This window comes from Python bivittatus, unplaced genomic scaffold, assembly GCF_059951505.1.
Source record: "Python bivittatus isolate LINGU-HERP-01145 unplaced genomic scaffold, Pbiv_v1 ctg000480_np1212, whole genome shotgun sequence".
In the NCBI taxonomy this organism is placed as follows: Eukaryota; Metazoa; Chordata; class Lepidosauria; order Squamata; family Pythonidae; genus Python; species Python bivittatus.
In genome coordinates, this window is record NW_028277075.1 from 74,621,876 (window position 1) to 74,645,851 (window position 23,976).

The window sequence follows — 23,976 nt, forward strand, 5'->3', positions numbered from 1 at the left end:
TCCTGCAGACTGCTGAGGGGTACCCCTCCCCTCTGTGTATGGGCCATAAAGCACCCTTTCCAAGGCTATCGTAACTTTGAACTGTAGTTAAACAAACAGTCATTAAGTGAGGACTACCTGTAGTCCTTTCGGGGGATCCACATGGGTCCAAATATCACTTGTGGAAAAACTCTTCAATCCTAACTACATGGGCTTTCTTCCCCCATAGAACGTCAGGTCCAGATTGTGCGAGAGCTGGAGGACGTCTGTGTACGGGAGAATGAGAATGCTGTTTTCATGTGTGAGGTGTCTCTGGTGGAGGTGAAAGGTGAATGGTTTCATAATGGAGAGAGAATCAAAGTCACCAGCACCGTGAAAATACGGCAAGAAGGTAAATGTACTCTTTCATTCTTGCAATGGCAGTCAATACGAGATTTCCTGATTAGATTACAAGGGAAAAGGTAGATAAGAAAAACAGTTATACCTGGACAGTAGATGACAAAACAAATAAGGCAACAATCCCATCTGAGATCCTAGCTTGCACAGAATAGCATGAACATAGCTGGAGTTAAACTGGGCTTGGATTGCACTTGTGGCATACTGGCCCAAACTGACTGATACTGTTCTTACCATTAGCAGGAAATGCTGCATGTAGCATGGGTGCAACTAAAGCTGGTAACACCTTCTCTACTGTACTAAAATGTATGTATGTATGTATGTATGTATGTATGTATGTATGTAAAAAGTGTAATAAAGTCAAGATGTGCGGTGAAAGTTATGTGAGGTCTATCTAGTGATGATCATGGATATGGAAGTTTGCAACTTGGAATATTAGAGAGATAAATTATAAAGAGCATGAATTGATTAAAGAAAGTGTGAAAAAATGTAGGAACTGGCCTTGGGGAGGGGAAAGAGAACAATGAACCATTAAGGAGATAGAAAGGCAACTCACTTTTGGGAAAGAGGAAAGTGTGAGAAAGAAACTCAAAATAACCCCACCTTGATTTTGTTTAGTATAAGATGGGGCAGAGAGAAACTCTGACAGGCTTTCAAGATTCTGTTATTCTACAGTACAGAGCATATTTGAAATTCCTGTTGCTTCTGTTTCTTGCCCATGCCTACAAGGGAGGGAGGGAGGGAGGGAGGGAGGGAGGGAAGGAAGGAAGGAAGGAAGGAAGGAAGGAAGGAAGGAAGGAAGGAAGGAAGGAAGGAAGGAAGGAAGGAAGGAAGGAAGGAGTGCCTATGGAACTAAGAGAAAGAGAATGGGTATAATATGAACTGCTAAAAATTGTGAGATGTGGCATATACTTAAATAGAATAAACAAACAAATACATCTTTGACACAATTTCCGGGAAAAACAGCATTTGCTTGGTGTGGCAGAGACCCTTGTAGACCAAAAGGTGGAGAGCTGACTGGTGAATAACAAAAACAAAGTGCTGTTCTTCCAGGAAATAAATATTTCCTTGCCAGAAACAACAGCTAAATAGCTGTGCGAGTTGGGTGTCTGGTCTGTTTCACAGCCCCAGTCAAAATGGCCATGGAAGGCACTACCTGACAGTGACCAAATGGGGAGGAGGCATGTCTGCAGAAGACTTAAATGGCCGACAATTGGTGGACAGATCCTACCCCGAATATATCATTATCAGACATCACAGATTAAACAGCAAGATTTGTATGGGGGGGGGAGAGAAAACCCCCTTCGACAGTGAATCAACTGAAGTGGAGCTCTGGATGCCTCCAGCACGGTGTGGTTGACACAGAGACAATGTCATGTCCCTTAAAAATGGTTAGCAAGGTGCATTCATGCCATAGTATGTGGCCGATGATTTGCCCATGGATTAAAAACAAATTGGGGAAAATGTCAGCTGAACAAATAGCACATCCTCCTTCTATTTCAGATTGTAACAAAGGCAAAAAATATCCTTAAAAATCTGAACAATCAAGTGCTATAAGTACTCCTCTCAGATTTTTTTGAAAGCTAAGCTCCTAACCCTTATAATTTACAAAGACAGACTTCCAAGTATATGGGGCAATACCTGGAGTGAGAAAGCAAACTGGGGGACAGTGAAGATCCTAAGAAAATATTTGAGAGAACCTACTGCAGTTGCTCTGAAAACATCATGTTGGCTCCCTCTTACTTTGTGGCCCCTTCTGTAATGGTATGTGGGAATGACCTTGGGAGGCAGGAGGAAGAGCCGCAGACTAAACAACGGTCTGATAAGAGGCAGCTTAGCCTGCAGAAGCAATGGGAGTGTGGCAAACGTCTCAGAAGGGACCCTCCCTAGTTTCTTGGACTGTAAAGTAAATGCTCTAGAAGGTAGTCCTATTTCAAGTTCACAAGAGAGTGATATTCTAGCACTGAAGAAAGAAAACAAGGAAGGAGGGATGGGGAAGCTGCCATTCAGTGACAGAGCCCCTCTACTTTCAAAAACATTTTATCTCCTATTGAGCCTATCAATAATTTTAGTGGTTCCCCCCTGCTGCCCCCAGTTCATGGGAAGAGATGTCTGAAGAAAGCCAAGCCTTGCTTTCCATCCAGGAGGCTCTCTTTCCTGTCTGTAGTTGAAGTGCTGGCCTTGGAGTGGCAATGCGGGTGGAAGCTTCTGCCTTCCAGCCAAGAAACTTGCAAGGATGGCGAAAGATGTCTGCTCTAGTTTAGAGAGTAACCCTGATTTGGGAGGTGAAAACAGCATCTGCTGATCTTCAACCTTGGCTTGGAACATGAGTCTCCCAATGAAAAAAACATTTTTCTGTTCTGCTGAATCTATATAAGGAATTAAGCATACACGTAACTTTCCCTTTGGTGACTTCCTCCCAGTTCTTACTCCATGCCTTAATTTGGAAACAGTAGCGTTGTCGGGGGACAGAATCATGTCACTGGCAGTCACCAATTACCTATGTGGTTGCAGCCCACATTGTATTTTATTGCAATAGGCGGAGGAAGTTTTTTTCCCCAGGATTTGAATGTTGTGGTTTAACAGCTGGGAAAAAGCAACAAAGGCTGTGTTGTGATCCTTTGGAACAGCTGTTTATTACTAATACAGTTGTATCTGTGTTTTTATACCCAGACAAGCCTTTCATTACTTCTCTGAGCAAGACAGAGCCACCAGTATCCTGCACCCCCTTTGTTTCTAGGGCCCCCCAGAACCCCCCCCCCCCCACATCCCTCCTTAAGAATGCAGAAAACTCTCTTTTTCCCTTTTCCTCCCCCCACCCCAAGGAACCCGTCACTTCCTGCTTCTGGGCTCTGCCCGCCCCGAGGACACAGGCCAGGTCCGTTTCATGGCCAAGACAGCTGCTTCAGAAGCCAGGCTGGAAGTGGAAGGTAAGGAAACTGCTCCTCAGCTGGGCCCCATGTGCAGCTCTAGGGCAAGACTGGGCTGGGCTCGGCAGGCAAAGGATGGAGTCTGTGCTGGGATGCTGGATGAACAGGCCTGTCTCTTTGTAGGCACTACTTGCCCCAAGCTGCTTTGACCTTTCCGGGGCATGCTGCAAGATGCGCTTCAAAAAGCAGTGGGTAGGGTCAGGACAGAAAAGAAATGTTGTTTCATTTGCATGTATGTTTAATTAAAATTAAGCGTAGTTTAGGTGATGGCTCTCCAGTCTCATATTTAATCATTTCTCCTGCCTGATACTGTACATTAAAAATGGTGAGTTAGCAACAACTTTGAAGGTCTCTGGGAAGGATTTGGGGCCCATATTTGGCCTGAGGGCCCCAGATTGTGCATCTCTAATTTAAGGAAGCATGTGCTACATAATGACAAGGATTGTATGTTTATAGGCAGCTAGACCAGGCCTTGTGCACGCGTGTGCACGCAAGTACGAGCAGGGAAAGGATAAAGATTGATGTGGCTGCCTGGGAAAGACTATATGTGAACATAGAAGGGGAAGCTGAAAGCACGTTTGTAGCAAACAGGCCTCTCCAGTAATCTACCTTGCTCTGATAAGTCTAGAAATGTTATGTATATACTGTGCGTGCACAGCAGTGTCTACAGGTGGGGTCAGAATTACTCTTATTTATTTGTTGCATTTCTATCCCACTACAATCCAATGACTCTCATCGTGTAGCAAAATGAGAAAAGTGGCATTCCACTGCTGTGATGCAAGCCCCGCCTCCTTTGTACATGCATCATGATGAAAGGGGTGGAGCTTATGGCAGGGTTCTGCTTTCCTCCACTTTACAAAAGCTGCAAGATTCTGAGGATGCCATTCAGGGTTTTCTGTAAGGACCCAGATCTCCTTTATCAATTCGCAAAAGTGGGTCAGGGGTCAGGAGGGGAGAAGCCAACCTCTCAGAGCCTTTGGGTCTGCTCTTTCTACAGCGCTGCCCATTCGCATTGTGAAGCCGCTGCGGGATAAAACTGTACTGGTGCGCCACAAAGCCACCCTGGAATGTACGGTGTCTCAGGCTCGAGGGCGTGTGCGCTGGTTTCGTGGTGACACAGAGATCTTTGCTGGGCCTAAGTATGAGATCTGCAATTTGGATTGCTACCGAACTCTGGTTATTCACTGTGTTGAGCCTGCAGATGAAGGCCTGTATACCTGCGATGCGCTGGATGACCATTCCACAGCCCGCCTGCTAGTGGAGGGTAAGGGTGTGAGTGCAGTGAAGAACAACAGGGAGGGGAGATGGCACACTCCTAAGGAAGACAACGCTGCGGAGAAATGATTAGCGGGTGTGGCCGGCCGGCAACAGATTGAGAAGGCCAAAGAGGCAGAAGCGGAGCTAAAATTAGAATAAGGATGGGCAACCTGCAGCTGCATGGCAACAAGCCCTTTTCGGCAGCCTCTGGTGCCCTACTAACTGCCCCGCCACATTTTGGTGACACTACCCTAAACCTGGCGTGATTTCTCAACTTTTGAGGGGGCAAATAGATGACAACTAGCAGAAGCCTTAAAATAGGATTGACAACTTTAAATAAATAAATGTGTGAAGACCCCCCCCAGCAAGCAAACAAAACCCTCCCCCTCCCTTTTTGCAAGATGTAGTTCACTTTCTGCCATTATTCTTTCCACTGCAGCCATCCAAAATAAAAAGCTGCGCAGCCCGAGTTATATGCTCTGCTCGAGTTTGCTTTCATTACCTAGACTGTCTTTTCGTACAAAAGCAGTAATCATCCTTTTTTGAGTTTTTCACCTAATAGCCTTTGCCTTATTATTCTAGCTTTAACACAATGGAAGGAGCCACATTACTGTTGTTGTTGTTGCTGCTGCTGCTGTTGTTATTGTTGTCTGACACTTAAGAATTGGAAACTTGCTAATCCATGGCAAATTATCCAGTGATCTGTTAGTCTGTTTCAGCCTCGTTCTTTAGAGATTGGCTGCTGTGTCGATGAACAACTCTTGCTGTTCTCTGCCCTTGCAGCTGAGGGAATCCAGGTGGTCCGGCCTCTGAAGAATGCAGAAGTGGTGGCTCCCTCAGAGGCTCAGTTTGAGTGTGAAATATCTGCCCCTCCAGACTTCATTCCCCAGTGGAGCCTCAATGGGGAGGAGCTGCAGCCTGGCTTGCAGGTGCAAATGGAGAGCATGGGACACATCCATAAGCTGAGGCTCTACAAGACTACCCCTAACATGAGTGGGATGGTGAAGATTACCATTGGTAATGCCCGTTCCAAAGCCCATCTCACAGTTCGAGGTAAATCTGTCTGATGTGTTTGGATGGGAGCAGGGAAAATGTGAAATTGATTCTAGAATAAGAACATGTAAGCAAATCCCTATTCTAAAAGGCTTGGCTGTAAGACTAGTCTGAACCATGTGAAATCATGTGAGAAATGGACCAGACCTTCTATGGCTTGGACATTACCACAGACACACTTGGGATACTGTTCAAAGAAGATGAAATGGGCTGTGTACTTGGTCCAAGAAAAGACTGAATTCAGAGTGACCATCTCTAAACTTGCTGTTGAACTACTGTTCCTAGGATCCCTCACTACTGGCCATGCTAGCTAGGGTTGCTAGGAATTATAGTTCAGCAACATCTGGATGACTATAGATTCTTATCTCTGGGAATATACAACTGAGGGAAGGGGAAGTGGCTGAACTGTTCCCCAGTCCTGATAGATTTATTTGTAGCAACTTTTGCTTTTTTCAACAGAGTGCTAGCATCAGGAAAATCCTGAATACAGTGGAGCCAAGTTTAAGCTTGGAAAGGCAAAGACAACAAGTTTGACCATTTTATGAACAATCACGAGAACTGACATACAGAAAGACAAGTCATCTTGTCTTCTTCCTCTTCTGCATGACGTGGGAAGCACATTCTGCTTTATTAAATGTTCTTAAGTCCTGATTTTTAAAAAATATTGTTGCTTTTTGGTTGAATGGCCAACTGCTCTGCTTTCTTCTCCCCCCCCCCCCCCAGATGAATTGATGTCATGGTATGTACTGCATTCCCCTCTTCTCCAAAGATCTTCATATAAAACAGCAATAGGCTCAATGAAAGGCCGTATGCCTAGATATGTCCATTGTGCAGTATACACAAAGTGCATTACTTGCACTTCCAAACCTCATTCCTTAAGGAAGACCTGAAGTCAAAAAGAGAAAGAACCTCCTTTGGAGGAAAAACACAAATGGATAATTTAAAGCAATTATTTGGGCTGCATTATGCCTTTGCCTACAAAGCAGGAAAATGTCAAAATTCAAGATTGTTCTGTTAGATATATCTGCTGAAAATAATGTTTCAAGATGTGGGTTGACTTCATTCTCCTCCTTCCAAATTAAGCTCTAAATCATCTCCAGTCCTATCTTAATGCGCATGCAAGAAACAGTGGTTTGGTTCTAGTGTGATGCTTGTAGCACATTCATTGATGGAAGCACTGCTCCTAAAAGGCTTTTTTTTTTACTTGCGCAGCCACAGCCCGGCAGCGTTTGGCACATATACAAAAAGAGAGAGACAAAACAAACAAGAGTGCAAAGTTTCTGGGGTGACAACAGTGATGATTGGTGACAGACACATGCAGTTTCTCAATGGAGAGAAGCCTTGCTGGATCCTTATCTGCCTCCCCTGAAATAAATGGCTGATGAATCCTCCCCCCCTTCCAGTCTCCTTAAAGTTGGAGATACTGAGCAAGCCCCAGCCCCAGAGACAACAGTGGAAGTCAAAACCCAAATGTCGGAGCTGCTAAAGTTTGTCCAACTCCAGCGCAGGGGAAACACCTCCATCGCTGTCCTCCCCCAGCTTCGTGAGATTAGATAGGAAAACATGGTTTGGGCCTAAGATCCTATTCCCTTTTCTCTCTCCATCTTCCGGATCTGACAAAACTCTCCAGGCCCAGCTCTTGGTCAATAATAAATTAATACAAATAACTGTCACAAGACTATGTACATGGGTTCCCCCTCCTCAGCTCCATTACTACCTCACCCTCTTTCCAGCATCAGAAGTGGAGGGGGGAGGGGCATCCAAAAGGTTCATTGCCTGGATACCAGTCACATGTCTGTATCTGCTCCAGTGCCACCACATGCACACCGACTCACACTCACGCTTGCATACTTCAACAATGACGAAGCCCAGCCCAGGTTGCCAGCCCCCACCCTCCTCCCCTTCTTCCTTGAGTCACCCATTTAAACAGAATGCCAGGCACTGGTATGGGCAAGGGGCCCAGGGCCAGAGGGCCCCATTTCCCTGAGCTGGCTAGTTCCCACCAGACTGGAGTGAACTGAGTCAAAACTTTCCACTACCAGTACACGATGGCACTTGCGCCCTGAAACAGTCCTTAGGGTCAGTGCATGCAAAGACAGACTGCAGGACAAGGAAGTTGTGGCAAGAGAGCACACAACCACCCAACAGTCCTCCCTTTTGAAGCCCGCTCCAGAAGTGATGGGTAGGAAAGGTTGCCATTGCTTGTTGTGGGGGTTGTTCCAGATGAGTAGTTCTCTCTTTAGTGGCCTCCCCCCAAGTTCTGCATTTCACATTCCTGACCGGGGTGGGTTGCAGCCAGATCCCTCTTCAGCCCTTTGCCTCAAGCACCTGCTCAAACTCCTTCCTTGCCCCTTGTTGCATGATGGCTTAGACAGAGCCAGTGAAGCACTAGGAAGAATTCCACTTAGACTTCACAGTTTGAGAGGTGCTGAACTACATCTGCACGTAGGCCACAAATACCAATGAAGAATATCCTCAAGTCCTGGTGGTAACCCAGATGCTAGCTATAGCCACATGGCTTGACCCAGGTGACCACAGGGGACAGCACCTGTGTTCTGGGGGGAGGTGCTGGTTTATACTCGCATGGCAGGGCCTGAGCCGGTTGTCAGGGGCACAGTGGAGCCACAGTCATAGTCTATGTCAATGGCAGCATGAGCATTGGCCAGGAGGCTATTGAGAGAGGAACCCGTCTGCCGTTCCCGGAAGCTCTGTATGTAGCTCTAGGAAAAGAAAAAAAAAATTTTTTTTAATGTTTTTAAAATGATTAAAAATTACCAAAAATAAAAAAAAATCTCCACCCCATTTCTTGCTGAAATTTTACTGTATGGAAGAACTGACTTTGCTGTCTTGCTCCAAAGTGTTTTGGGTAAGTCCAGGCTTCACCTCCTGATCTGCTTGGGAGAAGGAATAATCTCTGAGCTGTCACAAATGATTGCAGTACAGCTATCACTTTCTATAGCTGCTAGAGTTTTCACTCATTTTGCCACTTTAAACAGGTTGCAATTTACTGCATTTAGGCACCCCAGTAGCAGGGGGGTGGCTTGTCAGAAGAAAAGTTTGGCCCAGGCTGTTTGTAGTTAGGGAACTAAATAGCACAGATTACAAAAGTGTAAATAGACATTGGCTGGCATAGTTAACTATGTTTATCATTTTTGGGTGGAAACCTCACTGCATGTACTTTAATTAGGTGGGTTCCACAAGAGCCTTATGGCAACACTGTTGGTAAAAGGCAGACATTCCTCTGGTTAAAAATAAATTTTGAAGAGTTAGAAAGATGCTCCTCCACTCCTGCCTTCCAAATGCAACCGCCAAGAACAGAATTGGAATACATTTTCTCTGAGCATCTTCTCCTGATATATGCAACACCTTGATTAATGTGAAGGCATCAATTCATAGCCAGCCAATGGGGCTGGGCTCTCTCCATTTCTGTTTTCCTCCTTGCATCTCAAAAGAAATTCCACCCAAATTACTGGGTGGGGGGCATGGAAAGCAGCCGATGCAGAAACACATCCATGCTGCAAGAAAAGGCTACTGAAAAAGTGAAGTGCTAGGAATACACCGTGGAAGTGCTTCATGGATAGTGAGCAGAATGGTGGAAACAAACAGGGGGCCTGGGAGGAAAAGAACAGGAGCCAGCTTATTTCCTCCAGCAGCTTCTTCTACCCCATTAATGGCAATTTCAGCTGAGGTTCCTACCACTCTGCCCCTGTGTAGGAAGGCCCTGGCGTTTACTCACCGGGGAGAGCACATCCCCATCAAATCGACGCACAGGATTAGGCTTGCGGCGGTAGGCCGGCTCGGGTGGGTGGGCCTTGTGTTGCAGGTGGGGGTGAGAGTGTGGCCGCCTCTTCTTCTTCTCTTTGCGCTCTTCCCGCTGCTTGATCCGCATCAGCTGCACACGGCGCTGCTGCCGACTGATAATCACTGTGAGGGAAGAAGCGTGTGGCGTGAGAACCCTATGGGACAAAAGGCTGGCAGCAGTGAGGGAGCGCAGCCATTTCCAAACTTCTTTAGTGCGGATTTAAAAAAAATGAAAAGGCAGAGTTGATATCCACTTGCCACCTACCAAAAATTTGGTAAGTTCATGGCTGACACAGGTCCTGAGTTACGGTAATACCTCGGTTCACGAATGCTTCTGTTCACGAACAATTCGGTTCGCGAAGAGCAGTGTTTACAAAATTTTGCTTCCGTTCGCGAACTCCGCATCGGGTGACGAACACGACCTGCGGCCATCTTCCCTGCTCTGACACGTGGTCGTGGCTTCCTCTAGGCGAGATCGCGGTCGCAGACAGACACTTGCTGTGAAGGTTTTTAGTGTCGCCTCAAGCAAAGTTAGTGTTCTCTCTCTTCATACTGCACTGTACTTTGTTTCATATTTTTGTGGTTAAAAAAAAACACATATGGTTCAGAACAGATTAACCTTATTTACATTGAACCTTATGGGGAAATTTGATTCGGTTGGCGACCAATTAGGTTGGCGACCAGAATTGTGGAACGAATTAAGTTCGTGAACTGAGGTACCACTGTATTAGTTGGCACGACCGCAGAAGGAGCATTTTTGCTCCCATAGGTTGGGGACCAGGCACTTGGCTTGGTGGCTCCCTTCCCCAGGATCAGTCACTAAATCAGGAGACAGCCCCACTAGCAGAGGCTCACCGTGGGCAGGTCTTCTACGTTCACACCATAATCTCTACCCAGTCTTAAGCTCTGCTGGGAACATATGGGGAACCTTAAATAAATAAGCACTGTTTGTGCGCATTTAAAGTTCAGGGAGAAAAGGTGTTAGGGATTTGCAATGAGGAAATGGATAGAAAAAGAGTTGGGCATACTCTGCTGTCACCACAATCAGCTGCATTCTCCTAAAGTGGGTTTAAAAAAAAGGATGACAAGTTGCAATTATAGCTACTTGCATGTAATAATGTAGTTTAGTTCTCAAAGGCAAATATATGGCCTGAATAAAGTCTGAATAAAGGTTTTAAAATAGTAATTGATTAATTACTATAATTAATCAGCTAAGCTTTACTCATATATTAAAGTTTGTTCCAAATTAATTGTTGGGTACTTATGTGAGGAGGACTCATGCATATTTCAGAGAAATGGAATGTAGAAATGGCATTTGTTCCATCTGATGCTAATAGAAAGCACACATGTTGCCTTTCAGGATGAAATCAGTGTGACTTTCTTCTAACAATAACAACCCAAGGCAACCGACACTGAGAGCATTCAGTTGAAATTCATGGCAATATGCTCTTAAAGTTAGACTTTACGTAAATCTAATGGTCATGAATTTATTTTTCAAACTATATTGGTACAGATGTGTTACCATCGCAGGGAACATGCCATCATTCCAATCTTATTTTGATTATTTATACTGAATTTACATCTCTGCCTTTCTGTTTATTCCAACACTCGAGGTAGCTGGCAACAATAAAACTTAACAGTGTAAAACATAATACAATCAATGGCATTAAAATCAAAACCAAAATTAAAATAATTCCTCAAAATAATTAATAATTAAAAACTTGGTGAAAGATGTGTTTTTACTGTCTCCCTAAATACTGAGAGAGTGGGAGTGAAATACAGCTTTTTGGGGAACACATTCTTTAGCCCAGGAGCCACACAAGAAAAGGCCCTTTTCTGGACACTTGATAGTACAGCTCCAGGCCGTAGGAGCATCTTCAGGAGAGCCTCAGGAGATCTAAGGAACTGGGCAAGTTCATACTGGGAGAGGCAGTCTCACAGATATTCAAGCCCTAAGCCTACACCAACATTTTAACTTGTACCCATCAGTAACTGATAGCCCCACATAAAGTGAAGCGCAGATCTTTCAGTACAAGCATATACGACCCTTGTACCTTGCACTAGTCAGCAGCCTTGCTGTTGTATTTACCATATATTGCAATTTATGGACACTTTTCAATGGTAGCCCCACATAAAACGCGTTGCATAGCCCAAATTCATGGCAATATGCTCTTAAAGTTAGACTTTACGTAAATCTAATGGTCATGAATTTATTTTTCAAACTATATTGGTACAGATGTGTTACCATCGCAGGGAACATGCCATCATTCCAATCTTATTTTGATTATTTATATTGAATTTATATCTCTGCCTTTCTGTTTATTCCAACACTCAAGGTAGCTGGCAACAATAAAACTTAACAGTGTAAAACATAATACAATCAATGGCATTAAAATCAAAACCAAAATTAAAATAATTCCTCAAAATAATTGGGCTGTAACCAAGCTATGGATAATTAAGTCTGACTAACTCAGGAAGGGCCATAGTTGGTGCACTAGTCATAAATATGCAAACACACCTTCACCACAGTCATATCCAGGGGCAGATGAGGGACAAGGAGCCACCTAACTGTAAACCTGTTCTTTCTGGAGAAATGCAATACTATCAAGAACAAGCTTCACCTCAGTCTTAGAGTCTACCTTGAGGAATACCATAGGTCAATACTGTAACCTAAATGCCAAACGGAAGTCCCTCAGCACCATCTTCCGGGTACATCCCCACAGAAAAAATTGGAACTGCAAAACAGTCCCCAACTGTTCCAGATGGTCTGGAAGAATACCATAATTTATAGTATCAAAAGCTAAGAGGTCCAAGAGAACTAGCAGGATCACATTCCCCCATCTAGTTTCTGGCATAGTTCATGTAACAAAATAGTATTTTATTTTCCCTTCTGCTTATAGAATTATAAGTTCTCACACCTTCTCAAAATATTTTTTTTCATTTGGGCAGGTTTAATTTAATTCTGATTTTGCAATATATAAAATCATTCATTGGTTAATTTCATTTTATCTACAGCAGACAATTTGGTGTGCTCTAGATGATCTGGATTACAACCTCCATAATATGACTGCTGGCCAGGATTGCTTTTATTTTTAAAGAAAGAATAGTTCAAGTGTTGATAGTAAAGCAATGCAACAAACTCTTATTATATTTTTATGGGCCAACAGGTGTGGGCAGCCTGTGAATCACGAGGCATTCATCCCCCCGCCCCCCATTTGCAATTCACTAGTAGCCTTAAGTCATGCTATCAATATTTGATAGCAGTATGACATGATTTGTTGTTGTTGTAAAAGTAAAGCTGGAAATTGGAGTTAGAGGCTTAATTTTGGACACTGCTGGCATCTGCAGTTTTGGATATTGTTGGTATTTGCAGGGTTACGGGTGGGAACGGGACAGAAGACCTCTGAAAAGCAAAGCAAGCTCACCCCATCTTTCTGCCTCCCCATCCCTGAAAGATGGCCCCAAATCATTTCCAAAACGGTGATCTGGTGGGCATCTATTTAGAGTTGGGAAGGCTTTAGGATGGGGATGGGAGCAGTTTGCTTCCCTGAGGCCTCCCACTACTATTCCCACCCTTTATCGGACTGAAAAGAGTCACTTACACCCCTTCTGGTGATCTCAGCATGGAAGGGGGACGGAAAAGTCAAGATGGTGGCTGCAACAGAATGACTGAATACCTGCAACGCATGTAAAAATGCATGTAAAAAGGGTGAGGCTCTGATCACACAGTCACAGTGCTATTTTGACTTTTTTGATGGCCTCTCATAGGTACCCCTGTCACCTCATCATCAGATATCCCCCCGTGGCCCTCCAGAAGCTCAGGAAATCGAGTTGTGTCCTCCTAACCATTCAAACTCTGCTCACACCTGACCAAGGGGAAAGCTTTCCACACTCAGGAAGTTGAAATGATTCATTGCTCCAGAAAGCAATGTGGAAAAGGACAAATCTGTAAAAGACAGAAACCAGAATAAGGAAAAGTTGCTGTGTAATTTCACAGCAACTTTCATTACACTGTGATGAAGAGCACAGCTGCAAAGCTTGGTAGAAAAACTTGCTGTATATGAGAAGAGTCACAGGGAGCACAAATGGAGAGGTGGCCCTCTAAGGAAGGATACAAGAGAATCCTCTACTTCTTGTTCTATTCTTTTGCAACCTTGGAACAGGGCCTTTGGGTCTGAAACACAATGGGCCACACCCTCAAAAAGCATTGCTTAGGCACTATCAGTGCTACCTCTTCCTTGCTTTTGGCAGAAAGGTTGATAAACAATTCTTTTTTGTCCTGAGCAAAGGATAGCCTTGTTAATAAAAGCAGTGCTGGCCACTATTATCAGGAAGCCTAGACCCTACCACCAACTGCAGTAATAAATCCAGTCTACTGTTTATGATATACAGGAATCTGATGGTGGGCAGAACCCCACATGTCAGAAAGCTTTGACCCATTGCACGGAAGCATTTGTGTGATGCCAGAATGACCTGAGATTTATTACCTAAATTAGCTGCTGTAATTTCCACACTTTAGAACTCAAAGAAACTGGCCTCCCTGAATCATGCCTTCAGAATTCAAGTAGGGTTACTTGCTTCCATTCTACTCCTTCTTGTGATGCCACCTGTGGTCCTACAAGTGGTTGGCAGAGCAGGATGTGGCCCCTGAAACTGGGAAAGTGATCCATTCCAAATTTAGGTCTTAGTGTATGAGGAGAACTCAATAAATTGTTGTTGCTTCAATAAACCATGGTTAACCAAGTATGATCTGCAAGACCAGTCAATAGGAAGCAAATCATCCATGAAACTCATTCAATCTGAATATTAATTTACTTGCTTTCGGCCTTTTTGCCATCCACCCCATGGTACCATACTCACCTTCAGTGTGTGAGTATCCTTCAGCTGTGACTTTCCACTGTACCAAGACGCCCAAAAATGCCAGGACAGGCCAAGTACCCAGGATGACCCAGCTGTACCAGCAGATGGGCCGGGCAGGTGCCACCTTGACACGCTCATAAACATACTGCAGCAGCAGAAAGAGCTCAACAAAGTAGTCAGCAGTGGCAGTCATGACAGCACTACCAAAGACAGCAGTCGACAATGTGGTGAAGAGGCGCTGCCATTGCAGGGTCAGGACAGCACACAGCATGCCCACCCCCAGCAATAAGCCAATGGGGATCCAGACAGTAGGCGGGTGGTAGAACTGCTCCATCACTATCAGCGCAGCCACAGCCAGCAGCAGCCCCAGCAGCAGCCCAACCATGAAGAGCCCGACGCTGCGTACCAACATGGTGACCAGCCCACAGAGCACGCCAATGCCCAGCCCAATGCCCACAGAGGCCTCCACGCTCAGCTGAGTGTCCAGCACCCGCTCTTTGTAGCACAACATGAAGATGATTACTGAACCAAACATCAGGCCAGTCAGGAACATCACTGCTTTGAAGCAACGGTATCCTGAGGAAAGAAGGAAAGGAGAGTGATGAGGGGGACAGGATAGGCTACTCAAGTGTTTGCTCTAGCGAAGCAGGACAATTCCCATTCCATTGGATGACCTGTGTGTGTGTGTGTGTGTGTGTATGTGAGAGAGAGGGAGAGTGTGTGCACACTCTCTCTCTTCTCTCACACACAACCTTTTTTTAATATATTACTAGGGGATAACTGGGGAGTTTTAAAACCAGGACTTTATATCCTTTACTTTAACATTTCAGATCCTCTGTAATGTGTAACTGGAAGCAAAGAACTGTCACTCTGAATGTTTCCTCCTAGGGCTTTATTACATTTAGCACAGGAGCTTGCTATGTTTAGGAATGTAACCACAGGAGGATATTGGCCAGAGCAGTTCAGAAACCTGAGTTCCATTACATTGATGCTAAATATACATTGGCTGTGTTCATGCAACATGGCTGATCCAGATGCCTTCACCATCTTCAGTCAACAGACTATTTTATTTTATTTTATTTTATATTTCATTTTATTCCATTTACATGGCCATGCATCTCAAACACGTGACACTGGGTGGCTAACAATTAAAACTAGCAAAAGCACAAAAGAGACACTAAATAAATGAACAATCAGCAGCCAAGATAAAAATAGCAGCAATTGTCAATACAACTACTTCACTGGCTCCGACTCCCACACCTGGGAACACAGCCACTCATTTTGGTGTGCAAGTAGCCCACAACTCAAAATGGCTGAATGTGTCATGCCAACAGTCTTTTTTTGAGGGTGGGGGTTAAGTTCTACCAGCTGTATCAAAGGAGGCCATCCTTTTCTTCCTCACTTCCTGTGTTTTATGAACAGGTGTGTGGGGACTTTCCTACCCCTCCATCCCTTGCAGCCACAGAGTATGCACATGAAAAGTTTCAATGAAAAAGAGACTTGGGTTAGTTAAGTGTGGATTAGAGAGTTGACACAACACATTTGCTCCTTCCCTCATGATCAGTTTAGTTTGTCATGCTACACAGCTAATGAGACTTGTGGCTGGCTGTAAGTGGGATGGCCCATTCCAATGACCTTATAAGGCACTGAGATAATACATTCTCCTTGAGTCCACATGCTGTACTTTCACTTGTCCTCTGTAGACCCGGAGTAATCTACAAGCCATTCCCCCCACAACACACTCACCAAAGAAGCAATAGATGATCCCAAAGAGGCAGCACATGGCACATACAACTGAGGGCACTACTTGATAGTGCCTCTCAATCTCCTGATCGCAGCTATGTGTCCAGTCTTGGTCTGGTTCATGTGGAAGCAGTGGGAAACGCAGAGTCTGTACAGTTGACGTCATGGCTCTTCAGGGCTTCTGTGGCAATGTCAAGCTCCCCACTCCCTCCCAGTCACTTGCAGAAGAAGATGCTGCCTCATGACTTAGCTTCCATCTGTTGAGAAAGGATAAGAAAGGAATGGTGAACCCCAGCTTCTTGGAAGTCCAGTGTGGTACAATCGATAATACAACCTACCATATGAATTTCACGGGCTACAACATCTCTGAAGGAAGAACCAGCAGGTCCCTATGAACACGGCAGGGCTCTACTACTGAGAATTCCATAGGAACTTAAGGAGCTCCCCTTCAATCATCAGATCATCACTCTCACCTAACTCCTGATTCTCTCTTTGGGCAGGAGTTTTTCCCAGTCCTGCTAGAAGCTGGGACCTTCTTTATGCAATGCATGTGTGCTCTGGCACTGAGCTAGAACAACTCTCTTCTTTTGGGATGGCTGCAAGAAACAACTAAGAATCAGAATTAAACATATGACATCAGAGTTAGGAACTCCTTGAACTTGAGCCAAATCCAGCAAATGTTACAGTCAAGCAGAAACAGCTATCTACAATGTCGGCAAGGCATTAAAGAGGCAAAACAGGCCAGATACCTAACTCCTAGCTATTTCTATTCTTGAGGCTATTTAGAAACTCCCTTATGAGAACCTTGCAAAGCCTGCTGGAAACAGTTTTATATCATATTCCATGACAGAATGGGCTCAGAGCAATTCTGGAAGAAGAGAGCGCTAAACAGGAATGGGACAAGTTTCCAAAATGGAAAAAAAAAAAGTGGCTATAAAGAGAATCGCCACCGTATGGTCTCCATAGCAACTAAGCCAAGAACAGATGATACTTTTAACAACATTCCCCCCCCCCACCTCCAACCCCCAGTCTCTAGCATAATGAACTGGAGGGGTAAGGGAGTGAGTCATCAAAGGGGGTGTAGCAGTTCAAAAAAAGCATCTGTCAAAGGCCTACTTGCATTAACCCTATCTTGGTGCCTGTGGGCTGCCTGAATCTAAACCTAAGAACAATCAGAGTATCTTGGGCAGTCTCCTCTTGTGTTTATTGTGCTTACTGTTTAACCACACAAAGAACAAGAACAATACTTTAAAGACAGATACCATGTGGCTCCAGTTTAAAACCAGAACATACAACAGCACATTTCCTGCCCTGCTTTCTCACGTCTGATGGATTATGGGCTGCAAGGCAAGCAACAAAGCCTGGCTTTGTTAACTATTTCCTGCTCAGAAGGAATTTGCTAATCAACCAAAATACAAGCTGAAGAAGCACACAAGCCCTCCCTGCTCTAGCGTTTGGCAACTGAAAGGGCAACATCCTGAATCAATGATTCATCTCAGACTGGATGATTGCTTGTGCAACCCACTTCCAGACAGGCATGAGTGAATGCCTCCTTCTACATCTGCCCACCCACCCAAATGGGCACACAGGAATCCTTCTGCAGCAATGCCATCAATTGTTAGTGTGGGGGGCAGGAGCATGGAAGGTGGTACGGCCCCCACACAAACACACAGGAAGAGGTCAGTAGCCTAGGGAAGCTGAAGCTCCTTCTGATCTTTCTCCCCACACTCTGCTTTTCGTTCTCTCCCTCCCCCTCCCCCTCCCCTTAGCCAATGAATACTAGGACTAAAAGCATACCTTCTTCTGATTGGTGTGCTCTTTGTTGCTAAGGGAAGCAAGGCATTTTCTGATTGGTTGTTGAGCAATGACCAACTGACTGCGTTTTTCAGGGTTGTGCTTTTTTGTTTTTGCTTTGCTTTGTTTCAAAAGCTCCTCATCACCTGGCAAGAATTTGCAGATAACAGCTCACCAAATTATGAAATCAGCCTTCTCTAATAGAGTATCTGCTGGATGCATGGCTGGGAATTCTGGGAGATATAGCCCAAAGTACCTGGAGAGCACCAGGTTGGGCACAGCTGGGTGAAAGTTATCCTCATTCTCCATAGCTTTCAGGGTGGATAATGTGTCCCTCTCCAGATTTTGGGAGATTGAAACTCCCATTATCTTCATATGCTGGCTAGCGTGGGAGCTGGCTAGCGTGGGAAGTTCAGTAGCATCTGGTGGGCTATGCAGTGCCATCCCTGCTACATATAATTGCTGTCTAAGTTACATGCCCTCATGATCAGCAGCCCAGTGAATCATGCCCCACAATCCCCAGAGTCCTGGGTGGCAGCAAATGTTTATAGGGAAGGGAACATCAAAGCTACTGGAAAGAAGAAATCTCTTCGAATCTCATATTTGATTTGCATCTAAAGGTAATAATGGGAAACTGCCCAATAGTCAGCTACCTATCATATAATTAAGGATAATGAATGATGGGTCCAGACCAGGTGATCTAGGAATCCTGGGTGAAGGTCATGTCAGATCTGCTTAATTCAAGGATAATTCTGCTTTATTCTTAATTCTGCTCAATTCAAGGAATGACTTCCCTGATATTTTATCAACTGAAAACTCTATTTTTCCACTAAGATTTGTTATGGGCACAGCCTGGAAAGGAAGTCTGGCTAGAAATAACTAAGGCCAGGGCCTTTTCAACTGTGACCCCTACTTGATGGAATATCCTCCCCTTGAGGTACAACTTTTACCTTCCCTAGGTAATTTTAAAAGAAATCTGAAAATTGTAATAGATATACAGTGAAAAACTTCCATAAATTTCTGGAAGCTATACTGTGAAAATATATGTGAGGAGTGAATAAAAAATGGAAGGACAGAAAAAGGTCATCTGGATTAGATCAACAGTCTACTGAATCCAGCAACCTGTTCTTACAGTGGCCAATTAAATGCCACTAAATGCGAGCCCACAAGCAGGACACCAAACCAATAGCTCAGGCCTGTAGTTCAACCTTAACATTTCTTATTCCTAAATACACTACCTCTGAAAATTGGCTTGAGAATTGTAGAATCAGAAGATCTAGTACACATAGAGAATTTATGCCAGGATCTCATGCTGAACCTCTTAACTCAAGAAGGGGCTTGTGTCCTGTTCTTATGAATGTTTATATACAAAACACACTGAATCCAGCAGGGCCTAATTCCAAATATGCATGCACAAAACACAGAATATTGAATAAATACATTTGCTACCATAAAAATTCCACAGAGGAAGCCCTAATAAAATATGTAGGTTGTTAGGTTACACAAAATTTTATAATCTTGGTTTCATCATTCAAATTTGGTGGAATTTATCTTCCTTTTTACATTAACAAGATACAGGTCCAATAAAAACAAATCACTGTCCCTTGTTGATATAAGTGAAAGCCACAACAGTCCACTGACACAAATAATCACGCTCTTGTTCCATAACATCAACATTTGGAATCATCCCTCCAATTATCTGCCAACATTGGTCTAAACCTAAATGTGGGGAATTGAGTCTTTGACTCAATTGAGTATACTTTCTAATCAACCACCAGTTTGGGCTTTTTTTCCCCCGCAGCACAGCTTTTCTAATTCTTCTTGCACCCTGGTAGCTATGTTCCCTTTTTCTACAGGGTACTGTTGCCAAGGGAAGAAGAATAATGTAGCTCACAGCAAGCTGGTAGGCCCAATACTAGCTATAATATCTGGGCTGCAAAACTGCGGTCAAGGGTTAGATGGCAGCAAAGACATACAGTTTTACTTTGCTCCCATCTAGTGGTTGCCTGGATTTTTGAAACCCAGTTGTGGTAGCCCTAGTTTCTAGTATAACCATTGACACTTGCTGTACAAGAACTCTTGATCCATACCATCTCACATGTGTACATTAAGCGAACAAGATTCTGCTCCTGGCTGACAACAGCCCACGTCCCCATCCTTCTTCACTGGGAACAAGGCAATTCACACCTTAACACTTGTTAGTTTTTAACATATTTTAGTCCTCTCCAGAGGCATCTGGAGGGGGGATGCATGCCTGACTGACTGGCTGTGTTGTGTTGTGTGTTCCAGGCCAGCCAGCTCGGCTCCTTTCCCGGAATTGATTGAGTCCCAACTAATCCTCCTCTGCAGTGATTGAGGGTTCAAGTTCCCACTTTCCCACAGGCTCCTTCATAAACAATATTCATCCCAGGAAACTTTGCAGTTACAAACAGAGCAGTGAAGCTGACCTTTCCGTCCAAAATAGATGACTCCAGAAGGGAAGGAGGAGAAGGGGAGACTGTCTCCATACCAATTTCTGGGAATCTGTCTGAGCAAGATTTGGGTAGCTCTGCAAACCAGTCTTTTTACAGAGGCACTGCATCCAGTGTTGCAATCCTAAATTACATGCAAGGCTTGCCATAATGCAGCTCAGGTTCTTTGAATCAGGTTTTAGAGATGGGAGAAAGATTGACCTGACTAAAGATATTATAAGAGGTTGTGAGAGCATGTGGAATATGGGAGGAGTTGGACAAGAAATTGATGCTGTGAAAGTGTCACTTGCGCAAGCTAGTCCTGATGGAAGTCGTCTCTGCAAGGCACAAAGGCATGGCCCCAAGCTATTTGTGTCTTAGGAAACAGTGCCAGAGCATACCTTGTGATGCTCTGCAAATGTTTCCTCAAAGCTCTTAGGATCTGTATATGAGGAAGGGAATCTTCTTCTTCCCCCTGGTATTATTCTGGCAGCTTGGTGAAAAGCTCCTCCTGAAATAATCCTATTAACCTGGGAGCAACCCAGGGTGGTAGTACTATGAGGAGCAGCTGCAGCACAGGGGCCTATGTGCCAGATGCTCTGCAAGCAAGGAGACCCCAGAGCTTTGCTTTGTGCTATAACAAAACAGTGTGCAGTGTTTCTAGAGAAGCAGCAAAGGATGTATGTTTTGTTTGAGAAGGAAGGCACAGGCTTGAATGTTTTTAGCATTAATTTTGTACCTGGCATTAGACTCAATTCCTCCTTGCGTGAAAGATAAGCATGCTATAAGTACTTATAATAGCATTTCCATATAAACACACATGCACACACAAGGCAGAGACTATGGCCACAGCCTACCCATGTCCTTGTCACTTAGAGGCTTTTTTTTTTTTTTTGGTCTCCAGAATGATTAGTTCAGGATTACCTCATTAAGCAGTTCTCTGTGGCTAATTTCTCATTATCTTATAGCTAATGAGCCTAGTGGCTGGGGGGCAGCTTCACAGATAGAAGTAACTTTATCAAAGCATAGATTGATTACTCTGGAATACAAGAGCCTTCAGAATTGAATCCACGTTGCTCTGTTCCATGCAAACCTCATCCTAAAGTTTTCCAAGCAGCAGGACCCCTTCTACTGCCCTGTTTCACACAGCATCCAGCTTCAAATGCATCCTGGTAGACTGACTACATCCCATTTCATAGCAAATCATATACCCCTTTCCATCCCAAACATAAAACTAGGCTTCCAGGTATTTTCAGAAAGAATGTTTACAGTTTTTAAGTATACTGAACCAGTCTACTTGAACATTTAGAAGCCATACTCATGCCAACCCCTGTGCTAACGACTATGCATCCAAATGAACTACTTGGATTAAAACAACAGTCACATCAGTATAAGTGTTCACTTCCTTCTGTGGAAAATAGCATTTCATTGAAACAACAGAGAGCCTGGTGGCACCTTAAAAAGTAACACTTCTATTATGACACAACCTTCTGTAGATCAGAGTCAACTGTATAAGACATACAAAGTTTTATCATAACTGCAGATATATATAAATACACACATGGTGCTAGTTGTGAGAATTATAAACAGTTAAGTCACTGGGAAGTGTGTGTGTGTGTGTGTGTGTGTCTGTCTATCTCCTAGAAGAAGGCAATGGCAAACTACTCCCATACTGTTGCCAAGATCATTGCGTCATGATGTTCCATTTATCAAGAGAAGTTGAGCTTGACTTAAGTTTGTCTTTTCAAAAGGAAAGTAAATAACAAAAACCGCAAATATTGCCAAGTACTTTCTGACTTGGTAGTAGGGTGACTGGGATCAGTTAGCTTTACAAGGCTCCCCCTTTGCCATGTCTTCCTAAGCAATCCTGTTTTGCTAATGATACCAGCCTACCTTCTTGCCATCCAGAGCATATCAGCCTCATCCCACTTTGTCCCCCATTTCTTCCCAGCCTGTATTTCCTTCCTTCTCTCTGCTTTCCACCATACCTGGCTATGTCCATCCACTGACACCCCAGGCTGCTCCATCAGCTCATCAGTGTGCTGCTGTCATTAGCGCAAGTCAGATCAAGACGCATCCTTGTTTGGGGCTGGCAGACCACATAAGGGAAGCTGGACGGTTGCTAGGATACTGAACTGCAAAGACTTCTGGGGAACCCAGCAGACTCCCTTTGTTTGGGATGAGGGGTCCACCGGGAATCATGGGCTTGGGGACCCTATAAAAGCTGGAATACACCAAAAGGGCAAGGGTTTTTTTGCAGAAGGGGCCGGTGTTGTTTCTGCCCCCCCAGTCAAGAGCCATGGGCTTTGTGGCTGTTCTTTTAAAGCTTAGCCTTTATTTACCCAGGGCGATGCTAATGAAGAGAAGGAAGGAGGTAGTGGGTGGGCTGGGCTTTTACTACCCGCCCCCTCCCCCCGCAGGATGCTATGTCTAAGCAATACAGGCCGGGAGAATAGGAGCACACATGGGCTCCCTGAGGGTTTGGCTTGCAATGGGGGTGAGCTTGGGGGATCTGAGCGGTAGCCTCTGCGCCGGACTACGGTGAGCTTTGCCTACGACCCGAGAAGAGCCAGTTGTGTGCATGGATGTTCAGGACAATATGGAATAGCACCCCTCCCCCCCCCCCCCCCCCGCTTCTCTCCCCCTCCAGGGCTAGGCCTGCCTAGTCCCGTCGGTGGCTTTCCCGTGGCCCGACACCGCGATGACGGGCATGCAAGTGAACTTCACCCCTCGGCTCTCCAAACTTCTTACCATTGCCCGAGGCTGTCCCGGCGCAGGAAGGAAAGAGGCATGGCCACTAGTGGCTCTCTTTTTCGCTCCTGCATTAACCCAGCGCTCCCGGTGATCCCGGAGCGCAGATGCCGCTTTGTGTTTCCTCTCTCCCTCCCACCGATCCCTCTCCTTTGCTCCTCCATCACGGGGAGCGTTCTCCGCCCAACCCTCGGTAGGGACGGCGGGGGCCGTTTCCCTCCCCTGCTCCACCAAGGGTCGCTGCTGCAAGACAGCAGGCCCCAGCAACCACCCCCCTCGCTTCAGTAGTTCCCCTACCTGCAGGACCCAGGTTCGAACCCGGAGCGCCAGAGCCCGCCTGGCTCGGCCCGGTGCTGAGGGACAGCTCCGCGTGACGTCACGGCGCAGTTTTCTCTCTCTCTCGCTCTCTCTCTCTCGCTCTCTCTCTCTCTCTCCCTCCCTCTCCCCCCCCCCCGCTTTCCTTTCCCCTCCCGTCTGCTCCTCCTCGCGCGCCCTCGCGAGACCCGGCGAAGAAAGGTTGGCTCAGGCCAGGCGCGCGCGTTGCACAGCAGTCCGGCCGCTTTCCTCGTTTCCCTTTGCCTTCCTTCCTCAATTTGAGTTCGTCGCCCACCCCCAAGTCTCATCCTCCCCCCGCCCCCGCTTCGCTTTTCGCCTGGAGCGCGTGGCAGAGTCGCGGGGGAGGGGGGGCGAACATGTCACACCCGCCCTTCGAGCTCCCACACAGGATCCCTCCTGTCGCCCCTCTCTGTATAGGAGAGAAGGCAGCTCCCCTCTGGCTGCTCTCGCGTCCCAGTATTTCCGGTTGGAGATCTCTTTGTTTAGGCATATCCCGGTACACCGCCTGTTTCCAGAGCATTGCGTTGGCTGGTCCTTGAGGCTGCCTCGTCGTAATTGAACCGCATTAGTGGCCGCCGCTTGAACCTTCTCTGTATTTGCAACACATTGGATGTGCAGCCCCTTTT

General features: G+C 45.3%; 2 protein-coding genes across 9 annotated transcripts in view; one reads left to right on the plus strand and one right to left on the minus strand.

Moving 5' to 3' along the window:
• Positions 1 to 6,277, plus strand: part of OBSL1 (obscurin like cytoskeletal adaptor 1) — a 61,665-nt gene extending 55,388 nt beyond the window's left edge. For 5 of the 8 annotated variants that reach the window (XM_007435699.3, XM_007435703.3, XM_007435701.3 and 2 more), the window contains 5 exons: positions 209 to 370; positions 3,201 to 3,305; positions 4,303 to 4,569; positions 5,346 to 5,615; positions 6,075 to 6,277. In XM_007435699.3, coding sequence (XP_007435761.2) covers positions 209 to 370; positions 3,201 to 3,305; positions 4,303 to 4,569; positions 5,346 to 5,615; positions 6,075 to 6,082 — 812 coding nt within the window. In that variant the 3' untranslated portion in view covers positions 6,083 to 6,277. The remainder of the gene's footprint in view (positions 1 to 208; positions 371 to 3,200; positions 3,306 to 4,302; positions 4,570 to 5,345; positions 5,616 to 6,074) is intronic. The other 3 variants (XM_088146333.1, XM_025171466.2, XM_088146334.1) reach the window with 3 other exon arrangements.
• A 509-nt stretch (positions 6,278 to 6,786) lies between these two features.
• TMEM198 (transmembrane protein 198) lies at positions 6,787 to 23,439 on the minus strand. The gene is made up of 5 exons (XM_007435698.3): positions 23,312 to 23,439; positions 16,023 to 16,276; positions 14,277 to 14,852; positions 9,352 to 9,539; positions 6,787 to 8,335 (listed from the first exon to the last, which is right to left on the minus strand). Exons 2-5 carry the CDS (start codon positions 16,183 to 16,185, stop codon positions 8,189 to 8,191), a joined length of 1,074 nt encoding a protein of 357 aa, XP_007435760.2. The 5' UTR covers positions 16,186 to 16,276; positions 23,312 to 23,439; the 3' UTR covers positions 6,787 to 8,188.
• Positions 23,440 to 23,976: the final 537 nt, after the last annotated feature.

Excerpts from the sequence above, each read along its gene's own strand:
- TMEM198 (XM_007435698.3), bottom strand. The coding sequence starts at position 16,185 with ATGACGTCAACTGTACAGACTCTGCGTTTCCCACTGCTTCCACATGAA. Across the intron at positions 9,540-14,276 it reads AGGATACTCACACACTGAAG|TGATTATCAGTCGGCAGCAG; the intron begins GTGAGTATGGTA and ends CTTCCCTCACAG. Across the intron at positions 8,336-9,351 it reads ATGGGGATGTGCTCTCCCCG|AGCTACATACAGAGCTTCCG; the intron begins GTGAGTAAACGC and ends TTCTTTTCCTAG.